Raw genomic sequence first — 25807 nt, 5'->3', positions numbered from 1 at the left:
TTCTTGCACGATAGTGCCCCTGTTCATTACAGCCATTTGGTTCCTTGACCTTCTCACTGTTCGGATTTTAATCCGTTAGACTTTTTCTTTAATATCTTCATAACCGAGCATAATTTCGATTTTTGATAGGTATACATTCTTTGTATAGAATAAAATTTTCTACATATTTCTGATAGTTGTGTGCTCAAATCGGTTAACTGGGTTCTGAGTTAAGGAGAAAATAAGAAATAAAAAAGAAACTTTAACACCCTCTAACAATTTTTGCGACATATTTCGTGTAAGTAAGTTTGGTTAAATCGACACCAATTGAGCTTTAGATTATACCCTTGAAGTATGTAACATTCGTAAGGTGACACCCTGTATTTGGCCCAATTATCATATATTGTGACTTAGGTACTGATCATAAAAATAACATTTTGTTGATTGTGATATAATATTTTTCGATTATTCTCAATTTATAATTGTTTGAGTAAGAGTTTATTTTATTGAAACATTTTTATTATATATACTAATATTCCTTTATATTTCACAAAATTTTAATAAAAAAACCAGAATCGACGGATTTTTGTTTTTTTCCTTTATTTAAATATACCTTGCATAAAAATGTATGTATAAATATAGCTCAGTTACTTCAGTTTTGTTTAATTTGGTATATGTTGGTTGCTAACAATAAGTAGAATTTGTACAAAATATTATAATATAATTATGATATAAAAAGTTATAATTAAATTAATTAAAAAGAGGCTTTTAAGTCTCATAAGACTAAGAGAATTTCGATGATTTTTTTCGTAGGTTTATTAGCAATAATAAGTGTATTCAATTTGATCTATCTACACTGTAGAAAAATCGGTGAAGGTAAAAGCAATACAGGTCCGAAGTGAATCGATTGAGTGAAATTATTGAGTACATTTTTACTCAATATTGAGCATTTTGATAATTTTACTCATTTGTAACAATACTTAACTAAAACTCAGTACTTTCACTCAAATATAGGTACCCGTTAAATAAATAAATAAATTAATTAGCAAATAAACTCAAATTTGGTACACTTGTAGCTAAATCGGAGTACAGGTCCTCATTATTGAGTCACCCCACCCCATTCTATGGTTGTCGTGCGTTGTCTTTGTCTATTCCCATCGTCCCTATTAGGTGATCTCGTGGCGTGTAGTGGTGGACAAGTGTCCGTTAATCCGGTTGTTTAAGGGTGAAAATTATGTTTAAATGCAGTGATTTGATTACAATAATTAAAAATAATAGTATATTGAGTCTCTCTTAATATTTAGTTAAATAAACGAATAGTTAAATTGTTACGTAAAATATGGGTTATGGCAATCTATTTGTCCGATAAGTTAACCAATTCCTTTAATCGAGACCTAATATATTGTCCTTCGAACAGATATGTGTAGAAACCAATGTGGCAACTTATAGCCCAGTAAATGAAAAATAAAAAAATTGTAAAAAAATTTGTTTCAGATTGCCATATGGTTTAATCGTTAGTTTAGGAAAAATGAAATAATATTTCCCAAAAAGTATCGGTTTAAAACAACAAGATCATTGTTTAAACAATGATTATAATGTAAAAATTACCAAAAATGAAGTTTTTTAGTTGTATTAAAAAGCGCTCTTCAACAGGAGCTTTTGCTTTAGTTTATACTTATAGGTTTTCAAACAACGCTTCATTTGAGATCTGCTAAATTAAAATCCATTAGCAATTTGTTCAAATAATTGCGCAAAAAACAGCGAAATTTGAATTTGCTATAAATAGAAGAAAAGAGCATAAATCGTCTCTAAACTGCAGTAAAAGTTGTATTTAGTTACGCCATTACGGTGATGAGTGGTGCTTTTTTGTTAATGGCAAATGTGTACTGTGAACACACAAAGTGTTTGTCGAAAAAACCGACTCGAGGTGGAAAGTGACGCGCCGTGTGCGGTTCCTGTACAACTCGAAAACCCCGTACTAATCTAGAGAACTTGCCGCAAACGCACGGCACGCAGATGTATACGCACCTTAATACACTACGTCTTCATATGAAACTCTCGATATCGTCACGGGATTTGAATTAGCTTAGGAGACTCCTCAAGTTTCTTACTCTCACTATTGCTAGGGATGCTTACCATGTTTGTTAGTACTTTGTAAATTTGTGAGCTACTCCCATAGCAATAAATTATAAGTGAGTAACAAAATATGTAAAATAAAAAACACGGTTTCGTTTCGCTTTTTAATACTTTCTCTCAACCTTGCCAGAAACCAATCCTAAAAGTATATCAATAGTTTCTACAACCAGCTTAATATAAAATCTCGGCGCATTCCAGTCTCTCACAAATTTATTTATTTATTTATTTATTTATTTATTTATTTATTTATTTATTTATTTATTTATCACATTTGGAATGCAAACAGGCTTGCTGCCCAAAACTGCATCCACTAATACAATTGTGAACATAGTGTAAACAAAACAAAAAAAAACTAACAGGAAATGGATACATCAGTGAAAAAATGTACAAAAATAAGTAAAAAGTTAATTAAAGGAACTGAATATTCCTAATAAATCTTTTGAAACTGCTGAGAGTAGTATTAAAAATATCAATATTAGAATCGACAAAGTACATATTATAATTAACAGTCATTCTATACAATGGACTATTTAGTCCGAGATTGGTATGTTGGGTTGGTGTGCTAAATAAATTAGTCGTCCTCGTATTTCTAGAAGGAACATGAAAATTCAGTAAAGAAATTAAATAGGGACAGTCTAATAAATTATTCAATAATTTAAATAAAATAATAAAATCAGTGTGAATCCTTTTTTGTTCCAAAGGGACGATATTAAATTGTTGTTTAGTAGCTGATATGTCATCAACATTATAAATACCGTTGACCCTGAGATTAAGGTAACGCACAAATCTGTTCTGAACTCTTTCCAGTCTCAATTTGTATATGTTATAATTCGGACTCCAAATCACACATGCAAAATTAAGTCTGCTATAAACATAGGCATAGTACAAAGATTTAAGAGACTTTTCGTCTCTAAATTCCCTGCACGTCCTGAAAATGAAACCCAACATTCCATTACATTTTCGACAAACATAATCAATATGGTGACCAAAACTCAACCTACTGTCAAATATAACGCCTAAATCATTTACTTCTGAGACACGACGAAGCTCCTCATTATTAATCTGGTAATTAAAGATGTAGGGACTAATATTTTTAGTAATGTAAGTAATAGTAAGATGTAGGGACTAGTAGTAGTAGGATGTAAGTAATAGTAAGATGTAGGGACTAATATTTTTAGTAATAAAGTTTATATTATTATATTTATTTAGTAATTAAAGATGTAGGGACTAATATTTTAGTGAATGTAATTGAATTTAAAAAAGGTTTACACTTTTTTGTATTAAATTTAATAATAATGCATTATTTCACATTTAGATGCACGATACTAAAGTGAATTTTAAATAATTGTGAAAATTTTGATCAAAGCTTCCTCAAACGATTAACCAAATATACCTTATTACTTCTTCAAAAAGTTAGGGGTTTTCAAACAATTTTTTTGTTTAATTTTCTTTACGTCGTCCTTTAGGATATTTTAATTAAGCTTGGCATATGGGAGTTTTTATGGAAAGCCAAACTGAATATAAACTTATTTTTTAGTTAAAACCTGGAGGTAATCAAGAACACTTATATGTTAGATAATTTTTTTTGTTGCTAGATATTTTGAAAAAACACGGATGTTTTCTGAAACGTTAGTTTATTTACTGTTAAAAAGGTATACTTGCATATGGCTACTGCAATTATCAATAACGGACAGCCGAGTATTTTGGGATATACTATATATCTAACTAAATTGCCCATTTTTAATGATGAAATTACTTCGATTTTTTTCGATTTAGACCAAAGAACTTATCTGTAGTAAAAAGTTATTGTCTACTAATACATCGCTCTCTTAATGTACTATTACAAAGCTAAATATTCAGGTTTCGATTCATGAATTTGTGATTTTTGAATGGAGACAAGTTAATCTATATCGGAAAAGAATAATTTATATACATTGTGTTAGAAGTTTGACTGCCTTAATTTTGACAGACGGTAGAATTCATTAAAATAAATAAAAAAACCTTATATGACATGGGTCCTAAACTCAACCATTTCCGAGAAAAAATTATCAAAATCTCCAACATGACTTGTACAAAAGTTCGATTAATTAAGGAATATTGAAATAACTGCGTGAATAGAATACCATAAAATACAATGTTTATCACTATTTTGAACTTCTTCCGTGAATTTCTTCATGCTTAATTCTAAAAAATAGTTAGCTATGTAATAAATTTAAAATTCGATAAAATTAATATCGAGCAATGTGACAATGGCGCGGCGGTTTATTAACACGAGGTACTAAGGTGTCCAGCAACCACCAATACGCAATTCAGTTGGTATCTGGATTCGACCGTGTCGGAGTGTTTTTTGCGTAACACTATTTCCTTTTCCTGGGATGTTTTCCAGCGAGTGCGCGAAAATTGGATTCGAAGGTGTCGTGCTGCATCGAAAATGGTGGTGGACATTTTAAGCATATGTTGTAATTTGTTTTGTACTTGTGCGTTTAAAAATTACTGAATTTTGCTCTTCGGTAAGTACCTAAATTATTTTTAATACGTATGATTATTTGGACGACGTGAATCTTTGGGTAATTTAATTACATATTTTTCAAATACATAATTTGATTAAAAGTTAACTTCCTCTTTTAAGAGATTCATAATTACTAAAATTCGAGTAAAAATTTAAGAATAACACTATCTTCGTATTACAAAATCGATACATTTTATTTTATTTATTTAAAAACTGGAAAACAATTGTCTTGAAATTTACTAAATGTTTCACAATAATAGTTGTTTAAATTTTTTCCATAGAAAAAATCTGCGCTGTTGTCACGTTGTGATGAATCTCCCCAATATTAATACTCGCTGTATTTTGAAAACTGTTAATAAAACGCCCCTGTAATATACAACTTTTTTGTTCATTTATGATTATCTTATGCTGAAGTAATGCCAGTCAAACTTCTTACATCCTGTACAATGGTATTTAACAAAGTGAACTTTAATTAAACTTGTACCTCCAGTAGAACATTAAAATTAATTATCGGGAACCATTTATTTTAGCAATATGCCAAATGCCTTTTTGGTTCTAAAAAAGCGACGTTTCAAAAAATGTCTGCTTTTTATCAAAATCTCTACCAACAAAGAAAAGTAACTCGAAAATCAAAAGACTGTTTAAAGTGTTCTTAGCGAGCTCTATGTTTCAGGTAACAAATAATAAAAAATAACCATTTCGTAAAAAAATTAAACCAACACATTTTTGTGGAGCTCGTAACTTTTTAAAGAAGCATTTTGGTACTATTATATAGGGTGTCACCTAACGAATGTTACATACTATAAGGGTTTAATCTAAAACCCAAATGGTGTCGATTTAACCAAACTTGCTTAAACGAAAAATTTCGCAAAAAAGTTACAGGGTGTTAAAGTTTATTTTTTTATTTCTTGTTTTCTCTTTAACTCAGAACCCAGTTACCGATTTGAGCAAAATTTGCTGTTAGTTGCTTCATGAAGTATTCAGTGATTATGTTCCTTTTAGGTTAAATCATATAGGGCGTCCATTTTACTACAACCCTTTGTGAATATTCTTCTGTAACTTTTTTGTACATTTAATTTTTTACACGCAACTATCAGAAATAAGTAGAGAATTTTATTCTACACAAAAAATGTATACCTATCGAAAGTCGAAATTATGCTCGGTTATGAAGACATTACAGAAAATATTTATTAACACATATCTACCCCATATTTTTTGGAAATAACTACGTATTCATAACATGACAATTTCGATAAGTCACTGCCAATTTTGTATTTTGCAAAAGTTTGTTTCTGAAAATACCTCGTCACAATGAATTTACGAATTATGACATCAGAGACATGAAGTGGTATATTTACAGGAACATTTTTGTAGACGCGTTGCTAACAGAACATACGAAGAACTTTATCCGAATCACAGACAGCCTTTTTGTTTGCTTCTTTATTCACAAGATTAAGAGAAACTGGAAACCTTCGGTCTAATACACGAAATGGGAAGTACTTTCAAAGAAGGGTACAAGGTGAAGAACAGATGCTAGAAAGAGTAGAAGAAAATCCCGAAATTAGTATTCGTCCACTATCACCAATCACAGGAATTCGCCGCAAAATCGTTTCAACTATACGTCACAAGCAGCAGTTACAATGTTTCCATTTTCACCCTTTAGAGGTGCCTTTAGCTGGAAAAATGCTCACGTGTGGAGCGAAGAAAATCCACACGCAATAAAAGACAGTTTCAATGCGAATTTTCAGTTAACTTCTTAACGTTAATGCGGTATTATAGGAAATTTTATTTTGCTCTACCTGCAAGCTTGTAAGGTTAAAATTAATTGGAACTCCTTCGGCAAAAACTTCCTGGAGTTCTCGAAGAAGTACTCATTAACACTAGACGACAAATGTGGTTTCTGCACGATGGTGTCCCTGCTCATTACAGCTATTTGGTGAGAGATTATTTAAATCAAGCATTTCCAAACTGTTGGATTGGTCGAGGTAGTGACTTTTCTTGGCCTTTTCGCTGTACGGACTTTGGTTCGTTAGATTTTTACTTGAAGTCAGTTGAAAGGAATTGTTTACAACTCTGTAACACCTAATACGGGAGAAGAACTTTGAAATAGAATGAAAAACGCCGGCCGTACAACAAGTTAGACGAACGTATAATTAGTTTCCTATTCTCAAAAGTTTCATAAAATAAGAAAATTTGTCGAAGAGAATGGGGGACACGTAGAACATTTATTATAAATTAATAGTTTTTATTACTGCCACCTTTCAATTTATTATGTAATTAATTATGTTTATTATGGATACGTAATTATTTTAAAAAAATATAGCGTGTGTTAATAAATATTTTCTGTAATATTTTCATAACCGACGATAATTTCGACTTTTGATAGGTATACATTTTTGTGTAGATTAAAATTCTCTATCTATTTCTGATGGTTGCGTGTAAAAATTTAAACGTACAAAAAAGTTACAGAGGGTTGTAGTAAAATGAACGCCCTGTATGATTTAACCTAATAGGAACATAATCACTGCATAGGTACTTCATGAAGAGAAACTAAGCACCAGCAAAATTTTCTCAAGTCGGTTAACTGGGTCTAAGTTAAGGAGAAAACTAGAAATAAAAAAGAAACTTTAACACCCTGTAACGTTTTAAGACATTTTTCGTTTAAGCAAGTTAAATCGATATCATTTGGGTTCAAGATTATACCCTTCAAGTATGTAACATTGGTTAAGTGACACCCTACATTATGTTAATTGCTTTGTTTCAATCTAAGTAAGTTTTGGTGAATTATTTTACACCTAATTATGACTTATTCTGTATATTGGCAATTTTATAGTGTGTCCACAGATTAAAAATAATTTTAATGGCATTACCACAGATATATTTAGATTTAGATGGACAAGGTGTTCAGGAATTAGAAAAATGTGAAATAGTTGTAGTGGTTTTCTTTTTATGTTTACAAAAAAATGTTAATTTAAAAAGATGTTAAAAAATGAACAAATTTTAAATTTCACCTTCATATCAATAATTTTATTTTTAAATAATAAATTTTCAAAACACCTACAATCACTTTCTTGAAATTTTGTCCTACAATTTTATGTCATCTAATAAAATGTTGGTAATACAATATCTAATTTTACTTTTTAATGATTCAACATTGTTTCCGAAATCAGCATTTTCATCATTTCTTTTAATATTTGTGGCTAAGTGGCTAAGGAAGTCACTTACTTATTGATAAATTACTTCAATTTGGAAAAATATGTTTTAGATATAATTCATTTGTTTTAACTTAAAGCTAAATGTTTTTCCTCTTGATAATTAGAAAACGTCCCATGTAATACCACTGTCAAAAGTAACTAATGCATTATTTATTTATTTAAGCAATCGTCATCAGTTTGTTCAGCTTGTCGTCAGTCTGATGTGAGAAGTTTTTGTGGTGTCTCACAGGGATTAATTCTAGGATCTTTATTATCTAGTATATTACAAACATATCTACGTGGTTGACACTCAACTGCACTGTTCTTTTCATCCAGATGATTCGCTGTTTGTGAAGAATTGCATTTAAGAAAATTTTAACAGTTTAGTATTCACATATTCTTAAAATTATATCTCAGAAGTCTTCTTTATGATTTTTGATAACAATAGAAATAGGCCGGAGCAACTTATGAAGATTCGAATACCAAACTTTTCGGAAATCCACCGAAACAGCCCGAAACTTAGATTTTCTGATGTTGCTCTAACATTTTAATTAGATTAATACATATTTCCACGAATCGTATGGCCTTAAACCTATTATTTTCTCACAAACATCTGTTGATACATCAGTCAGTTAAAACAAAATTAGCGGAAACATTAATATTAAGCCACTTTAATTATTACCAAACTCTCTATGGCCCACGTTTGAATAAGTTTAATATTAACAATAAAAGCCAATACAGAGGGATGCCTAGTTCCAGACACTCAGAAATGGAAAAAGAGGTGAATCGAAGAAGTGGAAATGGTGCCGCACTAAGGCGGACGCCACAACAGAGCCACTCACGAATCTACTATACTTAACGTCCGAAAATCAAACCGATCCAGTAAACATTCAGTAATCAGTATTCGGAACCTGGTCATTGTTAGTACATGATCCAAATTAAATCCATATTGTATATGTTTATATGTATATTGTATATGCTTTCATATTTATTGTCATTAATCCAAAAGAATCAATAAATCCAAATAAATATTTAACATTTGTTTATATTAGGCCTTCTTGACCATGATACATAGCTACTTTTTCGGACTTTAGAAAAAAACACGATTTTTCTGGAAAACGGTTAGTATGGACAACCTTATATCAGTCGAAAGGGCATTCAATTTTGCATTCATCATTGACAATTAATATAGGTCATTCCATTTGAAAAAAAATCTCCACTCGTAAGATTATTAAATGTAGGTCTCGGTATTTCCGAGTCTGAATAACGTACACGTTCTGCTCACAGATGACAAGATAGAGTAATTTATGTCAAAATTAACTGTAAAAACTGCAGGTTTATAACTCTTACGGTTTAGACGCTATCTAGCCTCATTTAGAGAGCTGAAATTGTGATTTTTTTCAAAAACAACTGATTATCTCGAAAACGGTAAGTTTTAAATTTCATGTACATTTAATAAACTCTACCTAATATTAACCAAGGAATTCAAAAATGCAATAATATACAGGGTGTTCCATTTAAAATAATAAAGTTATGTAGCAGTAGAACACTCTTTAAAGCTAAAAATATTTTCTTTATATGGCCCACATGATTCTAGGCAACTTTTATAAAAAACATTTTTTATAAATATTGCACTTACAGAATTGCAGAAGAATCCCTCTTAGGTGGAACACCCTGTATACAGGGAGTCCTAGAATAACGTGTACAACGCAAGACCACAGAGAGATTCGTGGACTCAAAATAGGCAGATTTAGGCTAAATCACCTATATCCCAAATCGCTTCGTTTAGACGCTAGATGGCCACAAAATTCGTGAAAATTTTTTGAATTTTGTAAATAACTCGAATACGTATTCGATTTAGATTATTTTTGGGGTGTGGACTTTTGCTTTCTATCTACACATTTTGGTATTATACAGTATTTTTTAAAACTTTCCTCTTTCGGGCAATAATGACAACTATTTTTTTATTTGATAGGTGATACCATTTGGAAGTTTTTGGGGCTCTTGTAGAATATTGATTAAATGAGCGGTTTGGGTACAAAAAAATATTTTTTAAATCTATGCATTGTCTTGCCACCCATATTACAATACTTAACAAAGTGCTAGTAGGCTCTGATTTTGTAGGTTGACTGTTCAGTTTGATCTTGTTTCGAATAGCATTATTGTTGACACCGTTATTCTATCCAATAGACTGAATGGGGAATTTTATTTAGAATTTTTGAAAAACCCGAGTTATTGGAAGATGTGCTTAGAGCTAACATGTGATTTATGCATGATGGTTCTCCACCACATTTCACTGTAAATGTCCGGCAGTATCTGAATGAAAGATTCCCTCGTCCATGGATCGGTAGTGGGGATAATGTTTCTGTTAACTGGCCTGTACGTTAACCAGACTTAACACCTTGCGACTTTTCTCTTTCTTGCAACCCTTTGGGGTACTCTGAAAACAACAGTGCATGATTCCACATCTAACACTGAACTGAATTGTGGAGGCATATCCAAAATGTCATAAATATTTAAAAAAATAGCCTACAAATGAACTACAAATTCTTTGCCGAATTAACTTTTGTTGTAGAAACAACGGTGGTCATTTTGAACAGTTTTTATACAGTTTAAGTTTTACTAAATTTAATAACCTCAACTTTTTTACTTTTATCTCTAGCATTTTTTATTTTAGTTGATTGTTTACGAATTATTTCAATAAAATTAGGCACGTTGTAAATAACTCTAATTCGTCGAATGTGTGTATCCATATCGAAAAATGAAACATAACATATAACATAACATAACATGTGGCATATCTTATCGTAGTAAGAATTGGCAGGTACAATTACTTAAAGATCAAACTGAAATTACTGTCAACCTACAAAATCAGTGACTACTAGCACTTTATTAAGTATTGTAATGTGGGTGGCAAAATAATGTAGACATTTAAAAAATATTTTTTTGTACCCAAAACCGCTCATTTAATTAAAATGCTATAAGGGATGCAAACACTTCCAAATGGTATCACCTATCAAATAAAAAATAGTTGTCATTATTGTTCGAAAGAGGAAAAAGTTATGAACGGATATCACCATTCATCAATTTTGTAGTAGTTGTGAGTTTTAAAAAACACTCTGTATAACATCAAAATTTAAAGATTGAAAGCAAAAGTCCACACCCCAAAAATAATGAAAATCGATTAATACATATTCGAATTATTTACAAAATTCAAAAAATTTTCACGAAAATTGAGGTCATCTAGCGGCCCAACAAAGTGATTTCGGATAAATCTGCCTATTTTGAGTCTACGAACATGTGGTCTTCCGTTGTACATGTTATTCTGGGACATCCTGTATAATTGGATATATTTATTTTCTTGGGTATAGGGTTCTAGTTTGATGGCTTATTAAAAAATGAAAAAAGAAGACACCAGAAAATTTGTTGTATTTAACGTTTCGTTCCCGATCGGGAACTTTTTCAAAAGAATCTTAATTTTCACATATATTACAAGTCAATTATTTAAAAACTTAAAATTATACAAATACTTAATATGTATTTTAAAAAATTTTAATCAAGCAATTACATTATTATCAAAAATAATTAATTTTGTTTGTACAACTATTCCATATATATTTTAATATTTAATCGTTAAAAATATAGTGCAGTTTTTTATTTTGTTTATCGTCTTTTTTCAAATTTTAAAATTAACTTTTATTTGCATTTTAACTAGAATTTTCTTATAATAGGTATTAATTTTTAAATCTTCAGTGGTGATGTGTGGATACGATGATACTGAAATGAGAAATAAGACTCGATAATTTAAGCTAGTTGTACGACTGGTGGCGAATTTTTGTAAAAATGAAAACAAGAGACATCTAGCAGATTTCATCTTCGTCGTCGTTGCTGGCGAGAATGGCGACATGAAGTTAAATATTAAATTTGTAGTAAAAATGGTATTAGTTAACTAGGCAAATTTATTTTCAATGATGATTCTTCCTGGTCAACTCCTCTCATTCGTAAATTGCCAAATCATACTTTTGATAGGAAATAGATATGACGTAACTTTTGCCTACCTTGGATCTCGATTTGCTTTTTGAAGATTTATATTTATAAGGGCATTTGAAATGAAAAGTTTATGAATGTGCGGATTTTGGAACTGATGTTGAATTATTGACAACAAAATTAAAATTGGCCACAGTTCTTATAATTTGAAAAAAATTTGGAAAAAATACTTTGAAGACTGTGGAATCTTAATATATTATTATAAATAATAATATGTAATATATATGTTTTTATTGGCTTTGTCTTTAAAATATTTTATATATAGTTGCTTATATTACTGGAAAAATATTTAATTTTGAAATTGAAAATTGAAGACATAATTGACACTGATACAATTGATATAATTCAGAAAAAAAGAAAATATGTATATATACAGGGTGTTTGTAAATGTCCATTTTTGGGGTGATCCGAATATTTCTACTTGCACCAGTGACTTTTTCCTGTTTTTTTTTTTAGAAATCCTCCATCAATTCTGAATGATATTGGTCTCTTCAATTTTTTTCGTAGAATCCACCGTTATTGAGGAAAAAAATAAAACATATTTTATTGTAGGTAATCTTTTATTTAACAGTGCAAGTAGAAATATTCCGATCACCCCAGAAAATGCACATTTATCCCTCCAAAGCGTTTTTCAAATTTCGAGTGAATATCTTTAAAACTCTTCGAAGTAATTAATAAAAATACATAAAAAATTATAAATACTCTCTATCTCGGAAACGAAACATATTTAGACCTACGTTTATATGAACTTTTTTCACAAAATAACTTCGGCAACCAAACCCTAAAATATTTCGCAATTATTTACAAACACCATGTATATATAACAGTACTGTACATATAGTTCATGTTTTGAAAACATTTTTAATGTTAAAAAAATGTACTTAAAAGAAATCTGAAAATAATGTCACTTCCGGCACTTTTTGAATATGTCAAAATTGACAGATAAAAAGTCATGTGATTGTTTTTAAGCACATCATTTGAAATTATTTTTTTCAACGCTGTTGACAAGTATTCTTATTCTTTAATAAGACTTTTTCCTGCACTACCTATGTGAATTTTATTGGTATAAATATTTATTAACACTAGTGGAAGCAGAATTACTTACTTGAGGCAATAAGCCACAGCAGAGGGATCCAAGGGGTTATAAGAAAGGCCATGATCTATTTGATCGGCCTAGTGAAACACTGTTTAACCCAACGGAGAATTCCACATTTTACAGCCCATTTTTTGGGCCGTATTAACCGCAGGCAAATAATCAGGTCCTCTATATCAGATCAAACCACACATGTTACTAATAAAACTAAAAATAAGAGACAACGCATATACATGTTCTACCGTTTATTAAATACTGAACGGCATGAAATTCATGAAGTAACCAAGGGACGATATAGTCGAATATGCGGTTAGTTGCGCAGACGCCGCGGCGCTCGAAACGTTCCGCCGTCGAGACGTCTCTTCACTGCAGATACATCTTTTACATAATTGTTATTGTGCCTCACAGTGCGTTACATTTAGATATACAGTGTCACCAATATATCTGCATCAAATTGACACATTTTCCATTTAACGATTTACGGACGGTTTAACTTTACCAATACATTTTTTTAACAATGCAAGACAACATCCACAGAGGCTATCTTTCCTAAATATATTGTTATTTATTAAAGATTTAAAAGATATTCTATATTTCGGCATTATATTAATATAATAATATTTAACTTTCCAGCAAAAACTTGCCACTTTACATTTTTAATGTAATATATTATATATTTATAGTTTTATGTATTTTTAAGCAATAACATATACATGATGTGTTGGATAATATATCATACGTTCAGGAACTGACAGGGCATCAAACAATTAAACGTTTTTTTCTCTGTGGATCATTGGCCTAGGCGCCGAAGATTACACAGGCACATAAAAAAAAAGTGAAGACCCGGAGGGTAGACCCCCCATACCCCTCCGTTTTTTGGAGTCGCCGAAACTGAATATGACCATAAAAAAAAATTAACTAACCATTTCCCAATTACCACCCCCATACACCCCCTTCTGGTAGTTAAAATGTCAATTCTTATACAAAGTCGAGTAGTAGTGTATTCCTATGTTTTCTGGGCCACTAAGATCGAAGAAGACTACCAAAAATGAATTAGACTCCCTCGTTACCCCCCAGCGTCTCTTTACCCCCCCCCCCTCCATTCTGGGAGTTGAAATGTCAATTCTCATACAAAGTCGAGTAGGGTGAGTATTCCTTTGTTTTCTGGTCCACTAAGAACGAAGAAGACTACCAAAAATGAATTAGACCCCCTCGTTACCCCTAACGTCACTTTACCACCCCCATACACCCCTTTATGGGGGTTGAAGTTTCAATTTTCATACAAAGTCGAGTGGGTTGTGTATGTCTACATTTTCTAGGCTGCTGCAAACAAAGAAGACTACCGAAAATGAACCCAACCCCCTCGTCAACCCTCAGCACTTTTGCCGCCCACATTTTATCACTACATATCACTTAGACAAAAATAACATTATAGCTGAAGAACAGAAGGGATGCAGGGGGTCACAGGGATGTAGAGAACAAATTATTATTGATTCCACTGTAACTGAGGATTGTAAAAAGAAAAAAATATATGCATATAGCATACATCAACCACCAAAAAGCATTTGACAGTGTCCCCCACTCATGGCTCCTTGAAGTCCTGAAAATATATAAAATTGACCCAAATATCGTTTGCTTTCTCCAGCAAACTATGAAAACATGGAAAACATAAGTATCTGAAATTAAATATTCCAAACGAGACACCAATAGACGCTGGAAAAATACCAATAAAAAGAGGTATTTTCCAAGGTGGCTCTCTAAGTGCTCTATGGTTTTGCTTAGCTCTAAATCCCCTATCAAATGAATTAAAACACTCAGCGGAAGACTATATCTAGCAGAACAGGTGAACTTATCACATTATTTTGTATGCTGCAACAAGGAAACGCCTTGACCGACTACTAAAAATAACATTAATCTTTAGTATCCATATGACTTTAGGTCTTGACAAATGTCGCATAAATGGGATGAAAAAGGGGTGCTGAATGGAGAAAGAAGGATTTAAAGTAACTAAAGAAGAAACAAAAGCAGAAATACAACCCATAAGCCAAAATGAGACTTATAAATATCTGGGCATAGACCAAACTCATGTCATGAATCACAAACTTATTAAACATAAAATAAAAGAAAAAATCCAAACACGTCTAAAAAATACACTCGCCATCCACCTCTTTGCAAAGAATACTATATTAACAATTAATACTTATGCAATATCGGTCGCTATCTACACATTTTGAGTAATAAAATGGACCCAGACAGAAATAGAAGACTTAAATAAGACACTGAGGGTCATATGTACCAAATACGGAATACAGCATCCTAAACGCTCCGTAGAGAGGTTTCATCTTCCTAGGTCAAAAGGCGGAAGATGAATACAATATCATACAGCCCACATTAATAAGCTGAGAGAATACTTTTATAAAAAAGCAGAACATAGTGTGATACGTTGGACCATAATTGGAAAAGATAAAAAATTACCACAACTAAATTTGGCAGATGCCCAATATAAAACCAATCCAAACAGATTTAGACAAAATACATACTTGGAGAGCCAAAACCTTACATGGCAAATATTCTAATGCCCTATACCAGGATCACATAAACCTAGCAGCCTCATTATCGTGGCTAGGAAACAGCAATATATTTTCTGAAACGGAAGACTTTATGGACCGAGGGGTTGCCACAAAAAAATATTTAAAAGCTATAATTAAAGATCCGGCTTCCACACATGATAAGTGTAGAATGTGCTATTCCATCACAGAAAGCATAGAACATATAATTTATGGTTGCCCTAATTTATGGTTGTTATACGCTAAGACAGAGAAGATAGCATCATACAACCATACTATAAATGCGAGCCTCCCTTCGTATAAAACACAGACATCCATACGGTTTACTGGAACCGAACAATCATCAGAGACGGGCATATAAACCATAACAGACCAGATATCACCCTAATCAACAACTACACAAAAGTTACCCATCTCATAGATATTGCCATTCCACTTCAAGAAAATATAGAGAAGAAAAGGAAAGACAAAATAGAAAAATATATGCCACTATCAAACGAAGTAAGAGAAATGTGGTGATAGTAGGTCTGTTCCAACAGGGGTCAGGAATTGGTTCCGAACCGTTCGAAATGTGCATCCAACTAATTCTTACGATATATTCACTGAAGACACATTTCCTTCTTCCTTCTTCATCATCTAGTGGTTGGTCCTTTAAAAGTCCCATAGCACTGCGGCCTAATTAGGCCTATTGTGCGTCCCACTACTAGTCCTATTCAGCAAGTAGATTTGTCCTTTTTACAAAGTCCAAAAGCTTCCTTGCTGACACTTCTCTCAGTTCCTTGGGTTCCAAATAGGGTCTCCCAAGGAGCGCCATTCTGCTACGTGCAAATCCCGGGCACTCGCCCAGGATATGCAGAGAAGTTTCATCCGCCGATTCACATCCTCGGCAGACCGGACTGTCTACAAGCTTTAGCTTATGTAGATGTTTCCTAAAGTGACAGTGTCCCGTTATGAGTCCTGTCACTCTCCTGAGCCGGATTCTATTCAAGCTCAGTAGCTCATTCGCTCTTCCCTTCGAAGGATACTCCATAAGCTCCTTAGAATGGCTATGTCCTGGCCTTGAAGTCCAGTATTTCCTATGTTCTGTCTCTGTCCATTTGCCCAGAGCCCGCCTGACCACACTGGGAGATGTGCCACAGAAGGGCTCCGGGCCAATGAACACTGTCTCGGATCCCTTCCTAGCAAGTTCATCCGCTTTCTCATTTCCACAAATGCCTTTGTGCCCTGGCACCCAACACAGTCTGACTGTATTGTTGGTGGCCAGTTCAGTCAGCATTTGTAAACAGTCCCACACCAGTTTTGAACTTACCTTGTGTGCGGCTAAAGCTTTAATTGCAGCTTGACTATCAGAGAATATATATATGAGTTTACGTCTATAACCTCTACGTACATTCTCTGCCAGACACGCCATTATCGCGAAGATTTCTGCTTGGAATACAGTAGGGAACTCCCCCAGACTGTAGCTTGCACTCCATCTGGGTCTGAGTCCATATATTCCTGCACCCGTCCCTCTGGTCATTTTGGAGCCATCTGTAAACCATACTAGGCTCCACCTTTCCAGGGTATTAAACCTTTCCTCCCACTCGCTTTGATCCTCTATTCGAGTCTCAAATGGCTTGTGGAAGTGAAACTTTGGAACCATCTTGTCGGATACCATCCCAAGAATTGGTTCCGACATAGATGTATCTTTGATCCTGGAGTGGGAACCACCCCTCCAGTCATTATTATTCCTGAGTCGATATGCTGCTAGCCGCGCTTCTCTCTCCACCACTATATGCAGCGGTGGCAGATTTAGCATGACTTCTAGTGCAGCTGTCGGGGTCGATGCCATCGCCCCCGTTATACCTAAACAGGCCAATCTCTGAATTCTATTCAGTTTTTCCTTCGCTGTGGTCTGTTGTGTTTTCTGCCACCATACCACAGCGCCGTAAAGAATCCTGGGTCTTACTATCGACGTATACAACCAGTGTGACATCTTTGGTTTCAGTCCCCAGGTTTTCCCAATAAGGCGGCGGCATACACACAGTGTCTGCTTCGCCTTACTCACCACTTTTTCCAAGTGCGCATTCCAGGTAAGCTTATTATCCAGTATCACTCCTAGATATTTTACTTCCCTGGAAAATGTAATGCCCCTCTCCCCTATTATAGGTTCAGAGAGTCCAGTTAAATTTCTTCTCCTAGTGAAGGGTACTACGACCGTTTTGTCAGGGTTTACTGACAGTGCCTGCCCCTTACACCAGTCATCTATCCATTTCAAAGCCTCTTTCATGAGTTCTGAAACGATAATATTATGTTTCCCGACTATGAGAACGACCAAGTCATCCGCATAGCCTTGTGTATAAAACCCCTTTCGATTAAGGCCCTCCAGTGCGCCGTCCACCACTAATCCCCATAACAAGGGAGACAGTACGCCTCCCTGGGGGCAGCCCCGGCCTACCTTACACCTGGATGTCTCTCCCGAAAGGGTAGCTGTTACTGTCCGGTTTCTCAACATGGTATCTATCCAACGACACAAAGTGTCTTCAAGGCCCCTGTTGCGAACTGCCGAATTAATAGATTCGAAAGGTGTATTGTCAAATGCCCCTTCAATATCTAAAAAAGCTGCCAAAGCTAGATCTTTGTCGTCCATTGCCCTCTCTATCCTAGAGACTAGGCTATGAAGGGCTGTGTCGACTGATCTGCCTGCCTGATAGGCGTATTGGTACCTGTGCAGAGGATTTGCCCTCAATACCCCGTCCCTTATATGCCTGTCAACTATTCTCTCCAACGTTTTCAGGAGGAAAGATGTTAAACTTATCGGGCGATATGCCTTTGCCTGGGCATACGATGGACGCCCTGGTTTAGGAATAAACGCCACGTTCGTCGATCTCCATGCCAGCGGTATATAACCAAGTGCAATGCTGGCTCTGAAGACGTGAATTAAGACCGGAGCTAGACAGTCCACCCCCTGCTGTAGCAGTACAGGTAGGATTCCATCGGCTCCTGGTGATTTAAATGGGTCAAAAGAACTTATTGCCCATCTTATTCGTGACTGACTCACCACCGTCTTGGCAACCTCCCAGTTCTGTCGAGACCCGGTCGTTACCCTCTGCTGGTGATTCCAGTCATATTCATCTCCATGATTTAATAACCTGGAGCCTGGAAAGTGAGTATTTAGAAGTAATTCCAATGTCTCCCTTCCAGTTTTGGTATATTCCCCACTCGGTGCTTTGAGAGACCCGAGTTTCGTATGTCCGTTCTTAGAGAGAAGTCTCTGGAGTTTAGCACACTGTGGGACACTATCAATATCCTCACAGAACTTCCTCCATGAGTCTCTCTTCGCTTTTCTAATTTCTTTATTATACTCAGTGAGGGTTGCTCTATAAGTCTCCCACTCTCCTGTCCGCTTTGCTCTATTAAATAGTTTTCTTGTCTGTCCCCTCAACTGCGTGAGTTCCTTGCTCCACCAGGGTACGGTGTGCTTATCGGACCTCACTTTGATAGGACAGCTGTATTCATATGATCTTGTGACGGCGTTTTGGAGTTCCTCCACGGCCCTCTCAAGATCATATGTGTTCCTTAGTTTTGTACAGATTTCCCTAGTCCTGGCCTGTAACTCCGTTCTATAGGAGTCCCAGTCAGTTCTTTTTGGGTCTCTGTAGGTTCTTACTTGCGGATTATAATCCGTTATAATTTCAAAGTGGATATGTCTATGATCCGACATTGACGGCTCATTCGACACATGCCACCTCGCAATATTATTACATATCGGTCCCGATCCCACTGTTATATCGATGACTTCACTTCTATTTTTTATAACAAAGGTGGGCTCGTTCCCGACATTCAAAATCTCTAGATTATAACTAAAAAGAAAATCTAGTAAAGACTCACCTCGATCGTTGACATCGCTGCTTCCCCACACCGTATGGTGTGAGTTAGCATCACATCCCACGATGAGTTGTTTCTTCTCCTTCTCGCACCAGGCCACCAGGTCCCTCAGTTCCCTGGTTGGAGGAGATTCTTTCTTATCGTAAGGGAGGTACGCTGAGCAAACTACCAGTTGTCTCTGCGTTCCCTCCGATACATAAGTCACTTCGGCCGCCACCAGGTCATCCGTGCAGAACCCTGGAAGAGGAAAAATATTAATACTACTCTTGTAATAAATACAAGCTCTAGGTCTAGTTTGGTGGCCACAATACAGTAAGCCACCATTACTTACCTGCAATCCTCTGATCCGGGATCCATGTACCCAAGGCTCCTGGATCAAAGCTAAATCCGCATTTGCGCGCGCCACACTGGCACAGAGAGCAGCAGATGCCGCTCTACTGTGCTGAATGTTCGCTTGTATTACCTGGAATTTGACCAGATAATACAGATTTTGGTCCCTCCTGATCTTCATCAGAAGGTCCCAAATCTACCCTGCCCTTCTCCAGGTTCCTAAAAAGGACCCTGGTGAAGTTCAGAAATGGTCTGAAGCCCTCCTTCTGAAGTACCTTCACACTCATCTCATCTACTGAGAGGACTAGGGTCTGGCCCTTCTCCTCAACCTTGCGGTTGATTAGCCTCCAGGCCCCCGTCCTCAATTCCCCGTTCTGGTTTTCCAGACGGCGCATGATGGTTTCCGGTTCATCAGGATGACCCGGAATCCACACGATGAACTTAGTGAACTTAGGTAGGTCCCTAGGCTCAACAGCGCTGAGTCTAGCCCCCTCCCAAGGCACCAAGCTCGCCGTGGTCGTCTTCAGCCATTGCAGGCTCTCCTCGTTGAAGGCGGTGATCGCTAGCGTTCCCCCCCTTCGACGACACTCCAGGAAGCGCGGTCGTGTACCCTCGCCCGCGATCCCATCAATGGCCCCCAGAAGCGCCGACTGGACAAGTCCCATCTGGTCCTCATCCATTCGGACCTCCGGGTATCCATGGGGGACCACCACTGCTTGGATCCCCGACAGCGCCTCCCCGTAAGTCTTGCCACGCTGTCCCGTGGCCTTAGGCCTCTTGGAAACAGGCCGGTCGGAAATCGGCTCACTACCGTCCGACCGTCCACGTTTCTTCCCGAGTCCACTTGGCCCCGGTTCAGCAGCCTGCGGAGTTAGAGTGGTACTTGAGCCAGGTTCCGTCACCGGCCCCTGTCCTTTTCCCGCCTCTGCCTTCCGCAGTTTTTTAAGTTTGCGCTTTTGCGCACCAGACAATTTCTTCCTACCTTCCAGGTTCAGTCTGTCGACTCCCCTAGAGATAGTAGTCACTGGTGTTTGCTTCCCAGTGGCTGTTTTATTTTCCGCCTGGTCAGCAATTACTGCTTCCCCGGCGGATGTTGACGGCCCCCTTTCGGGTTCCCGTTTTTTTGATTTATGGTCCATAAAGGTCCCACGAGTCTGGAGGAAATAAAAGTCACCGCCAGGTAGTGCCCCATGCCTGACGGAAGGCTAAATACGATGGGGTGCGCCAGGTTCCCCAAAGAGATCGTTTGCGATGCGACATTTTTACCTACCCCCGCACCATTCAGCCCTCGGCACGATGCGTTTCCACCTTGGCTTGGGTAGCTGAGCTGTTTCTTAGTTTTCACTACTCTCCCTCGACCTTTCCGGCTTGGGTGACCCTGCCAGGAGTATAAAACTCCCGCCGGTTTAGCTCTTGGGTTCACTGTAGCTACTTAAGCCCCTCCACCAGCGACAAGGTCATACAGCTCCCAGGAGGAGGAAGACACATTTAGAACTTAGCTTATTTTCAACTGATAGCTTTCAAACTTCATGTTCTATTCGATTTTTTTGGCTAATGTCAAACCCTTAAGATTCGCAATAAAATAAAGTGCATAAAACAGGCAAAATCAATAAAAAAGAAATAGACGAGATTATATAAATGTTCAAGGCTCACAAAACGGCAATTTCTCCCATACATATGTTCGGAAATGTATGTTAATAACTACATTGCTTATTTAAAGATTAAAGAACTACCTACATGCGACAGAGCTAACGAAGAAATAGCCAATAATTACATAAGGAAGAAACTAAAAGACCACAGAAGAATAAAAACGCATCCTAATAAACACAGAAAAGAAACTGGAACCAAGGTAAACTCAAGTGATTTATTTGGGAGGGAATCCTACCTAAGAAACTTAATTTGCCCCACTTATTCGGCTTTTAAAGTTATTAATCGGTGCCCACCATAGTTTATAACTTAAAAGAATCACATAAATCGCCACGGTAGCGCAGTCGGTCGAAAATCACTGGCAATGTCGATGGATAATAGGTGTTTGTCCACGTTTTTTCAAGTGTAGCCCCCTTCCGCACAGCCTTTGGTTTTGGATTTGGGGGTTGTTTCATTTCTGTGGTGTGTTTTATGTACGCCCACAAAATTTTAATTTTAGAATTTTTACAACTTTACTTACTTAGAAGATACTTAAGTAGGTACCTTCGTTGCTATTTATCATTTTTTATTATTATTTATTTATAAATTCAATACCTAATATTTTTTGAGAGATTTAAAAACATCATACAACGCCACTGTTTTGTGTGTTGCAAAAAGTTTGTTATTTTTCATACAACTAAAAACAGATTTTAATAAAAAAAAAATATGGGTATTCAATTATACAAATATTGATTTAGCAGATATACATTTTACATACGGTAGAGCGAAGGGCAATGCTAGACAAGCTGAACGACTTTATAGACAGACTTTTCCAAATCGACGTTGTCCAATAAGGAATACTTTTTCAAGCGTTCATCGTCGAGCTCGTGAAACTGCATGTTTGTCGCTACCAAAACGTCGAGCAAGAGAAAGACCTGTTCGTACAGTTTATTTGCAAAACATAATTTTGGATTCTGTAGATGAAGACCCATCTACCAATAAATCTGGAACGTCTTATGTGAGCAGCAATTACGCCCATATCATGTCCAGCGAGTTCATGCATTAAATGAAAATGACCCAAGGATTGAATTTTTTCAGTGTTTTTTTAAACAATGCCAACAGTCTGATTTTTACATATTAATATTATTTACCAATGAAGCGAAATTTACAGGGGAAACCATTTCGATTTGTCATAATCATAATAACCACCAATGGGCGAATGAAAATCCGCATATTATTCATCGATTCCAAGTGGAAGGCATTGTGCGAGGTTACTTGATTGGTTCCTACTTTTTACCCAGGACCCCCGATGGTAGAACTTATCAAAGGTTCCTACAAGAAGAATTACCACGACTTCTAGAAAAAGTGCCATTGAGATTACGTCAATATATGAGGTATATGCATGATGGAGCTCCACCTCATTACAGCCTTACCGTTAGACAGTTGCTGAATAATCAGTATCCTAATCACTGGATTGGTAGAGGGGACCCATTGCTTGGCCGGCTCGTTCCCCCGATCTGAATCCATTGGATTACTTTTTTGGGGCTACCTCAAAACTATGGTATATCGTACTCCAGTTCCCAATGTAGAAGTAGGTACTTCGACAGCGCATTGGAGAGGGTTTCGCAACCATACACAATACGGCTGGAATTATGAGGCGTGTAATACGATCAATGCGGAGACGCTGCGCAGCATGCATTACATCCCAAGGGCAGCATTTTGAACATTTCTTGTGATGTTGTTAGTGTTTTGAAATCTCTCAAAAATATTTGGTATTGAATTTATTGTTATACATTTAGCAATCAATAGAAAATGGTAAATAGCAACGTAGGTACTTAAGTTCTTCTTATTTGATTTCCCAATTATCTAAAGACCAGTAAATTTTAAGAATACTTTACCGCCACAAATTGATTGTACATTTTAAAAACATTAAAAATTATTTAAAAAACCAGTGGCGTACGATTTTTTTTCAAAAAAATCCCCTACTCCCCTAATAAATACGCTACTGGAGTGTATTCTAGAATAAGTTATTCATGAAAAAATAGTCCCTACTAAAAAAATGTCATCCCCCAAATTTTATCACTCAATCTTTTATGACAGTGATGTTACAGGAAAAATAATATAAATATTTGAAACTTTTAACACCCTTTATTTCCATAGGGAAGCGTCCTATCAAAAATTTTTATAGGGCAAAACTTGATTATTTTCATCGGTAGAATACGCCATTGAAGTTTGGCAAAACTTATCATTAACAGCCGGTATATAAATGAGACCATTTTCAGATATCTATACTAGAGAAAATTGCTTATAATTTAAATGACAATAAATATTTTTGTAAAATGGATGCTTCAAAAGCATTTTGGAGCGTAAAGCTTGATGAAAAAAGTGGTAATCTCTGTAGGTACATTTAATACATGTGATGGAAGATACAAATTCTTAAGGTTACCTCATAGCAAAAATTAAGCTAGTGAAGCTTATACATGTCTTAATCTCCGTCAGCTCATCGATACAAAAATTGACATTCGGTTTTCGTGCAGTATTAGAAAGATGAAGATAAATGTAAAATTTAATTTAGACAAATGTAACTCTTATTTTAAAAAGATGAAAATTTTAGTGATAAAGTTAAAACCTCGGTTAAAGTTATTAAAGATACGAAAAGACCTAAACGAAACGCACAAAAGATGTACAATTGTTAATTTATCTAAATATCTTAAATATTTATCAGAACTAGCTGGGCCCTACACAATGACATTGATTAGATGAATATGAAATATATTTTAATGAAGTTGCATATAAAATTTCAACAACTCCTGTTTTAAGACGTTTTGATATCAGTGAAAACTGTGTAGCAAAAAACTCTACCAAATGGATTTGTTGGGACGTGGTGTTCCCTTTGCTTGCAAATATATCCAGATAGGACAAAAAAAATTACTACAGCTATTAACATTATGTACCTATTTGATGAAACCCAAAACCAGATCAATTCGTAACTAAATATTTACCATCAGATTCCTTATACAAAATTCTGACTTTATACATAAATATTTGTACAATGTACGAAGGGCTGTCTGTTCTTTCAAAACTTGGTCACAAGGAAAAAGAAAATGAATATCAACGCAAATGATCATAATTTTTTGATACCGTTCCTAAGAAAAATACAGGGTGTCCGCAGGTTTTACCAACAACGTTTGATTCACGACGATAAATAAATACGATCTACGAAAAAAAGGTTAAATAAAAACCTTTTGGTTTTTGAGTTACAGGCCTTCAAAGTTGTCAAAAATAAAACTAATTTAATTAATAACTTTATAACCCTTTACCGATCGCGTTAAAATTTGGTACATTTATTTGGACTATTATTGCGTACTATTGCTTAAAGTTTCAGTCAAATGGATATACTGGATATACTCAAAGTTTTAAACCGAAACGTACACACATGCAAATAATGCTATTTTTCTCAAAAATGGCTTTCTGTAGGCGATTTTCTCCAGAGACAATATATTTTTTTTAAATATGACCTTTTCCGCTTTAAAAAATACGACCACTGTAAAAGTTTTGACCGCTAAAAGGGAGAGTTATCCAGAGAAAACTATCACCCAGTATATCGATTTCACTAAAGCTTTAAGAAATAATATGCAATAATGGTCCAAATAAATGTACCAAATTTTAACGTTATCGGTAAAAGGGTTATGAAGTTATTAATTAAATTAGTTTTATTTTTGACAACTCTGAAGGCTCGTAACTCAAAAACCAAATATTTTATATTTAACTTTTTTTCGTAGATCGTCTTTATTTATCGTCGTGAATGTGTAGTCAAACGTTGTCGGTGAAATTTGCGGACACCCTGTATATTATTTCAATTCTATTTACTGTCAGAGACATCTAACGGTCTCCACCGGTACACTTCTCTATGTGCTATTAAAGAAACGAATTTAACAACCTTCTTTACCGAGGACGCATTATGAGTTGCATACTCAACAGACGTGATAATTAGACATTTTTGATATACAGGGTGATTTCACTTTAAATCCAGAAACTGCAGGACTAGATTCATTACCGAAAAATAAGTAGAGTTATGTCAAGGCTGGTTTAACCTAGGTTACCTCACAACTTTAAGGAGAAGTGCGCGGGCAAGAGGGAGTGTTACGTCATCCGGTATGCCAGCCGGCCAGCGTCTGTGTGTGTTTTGTAACACAATAAATTTTTTATTTGAAATTATGTGTATTGATTACCTAATATTTTAGTAGTATTTATTGTGATTTATTTTTTTTGCATGTATCTGCAAGTAATACAAATTGTTTAATATAAGTTTCGTGCCTAACTAAATAATTTTGAAAAAATATTGCATACAATTTAATTATATTTCAATTGATATAATTTTATGTATTTCTTAAAATCATTGTGATGGTCATAAAGACTTACAGTTGAAATAGTAAGAAAGTACTGTTATAAACAATAT

At 35.3% G+C, this 25807-nt stretch overlaps 3 protein-coding genes across 5 annotated transcripts in view; all 3 read right to left on the bottom strand.

The window, feature by feature from the left end:
- LOC108904790 (protein kinase C-binding protein NELL2-like) overlaps positions 1–13193 on the bottom strand; it is a 269898-nt gene extending 256705 nt beyond the window's left edge. For all 3 annotated transcript variants that reach the window (XM_018707465.1, XM_018707466.1, XM_018707467.1), the window contains exon 1: positions 12971–13193. In XM_018707465.1, coding sequence (XP_018562981.1) covers positions 12971–13022 — 52 coding nt within the window. In that variant the 5' untranslated portion in view covers positions 13023–13193. The remainder of the gene's footprint in view (positions 1–12970) is intronic.
- A 5172-nt stretch (positions 13194–18365) lies between these two features.
- On the bottom strand, positions 18366–19716 carry LOC111692022. The gene is made up of 3 exons (XM_023455693.1): positions 19704–19716; positions 18566–19629; positions 18366–18431 (listed from the first exon to the last, which is right to left on the bottom strand). The coding sequence occupies exons 1-3, from the start codon at positions 19714–19716 to the stop codon at positions 18366–18368; spliced, it is 1143 nt and encodes a 380-aa protein (XP_023311461.1).
- On the bottom strand, positions 19547–21181 carry LOC111692023. Its single transcript, XM_023455694.1, has 2 exons — positions 19724–21181; positions 19547–19629 (listed from the first exon to the last, which is right to left on the bottom strand). Exon 1 carries the CDS (start codon positions 20859–20861, stop codon positions 19827–19829), a length of 1035 nt encoding a protein of 344 aa, XP_023311462.1. The 5' UTR covers positions 20862–21181; the 3' UTR covers positions 19547–19629; positions 19724–19826.
- Positions 21182–25807: the final 4626 nt, after the last annotated feature.

Source organism: Anoplophora glabripennis, unplaced genomic scaffold, assembly GCF_000390285.2.
Source record: "Anoplophora glabripennis isolate ALB-LARVAE unplaced genomic scaffold, Agla_2.0 scaffold175, whole genome shotgun sequence".
Taxonomy (NCBI): Eukaryota; Metazoa; Arthropoda; class Insecta; order Coleoptera; family Cerambycidae; genus Anoplophora; species Anoplophora glabripennis.
This window is presented reverse-complemented; position numbering and strand designations above follow the sequence as displayed.

Excerpts from the sequence above, each read along its gene's own strand:
- LOC111692022 (XM_023455693.1), bottom strand. Across the intron at positions 18,432-18,565 it reads GGGAGGTTGCCAAGACGGTG|AGCCAGCATTGCACTTGGTT; the intron begins GTGAGTCAGTCA and ends TCACGTCTTCAG.
- LOC111692023 (XM_023455694.1), bottom strand. The coding sequence starts at position 20,861 with ATGGACCATAAATCAAAAAAACGGGAACCCGAAAGGGGGCCGTCAACA.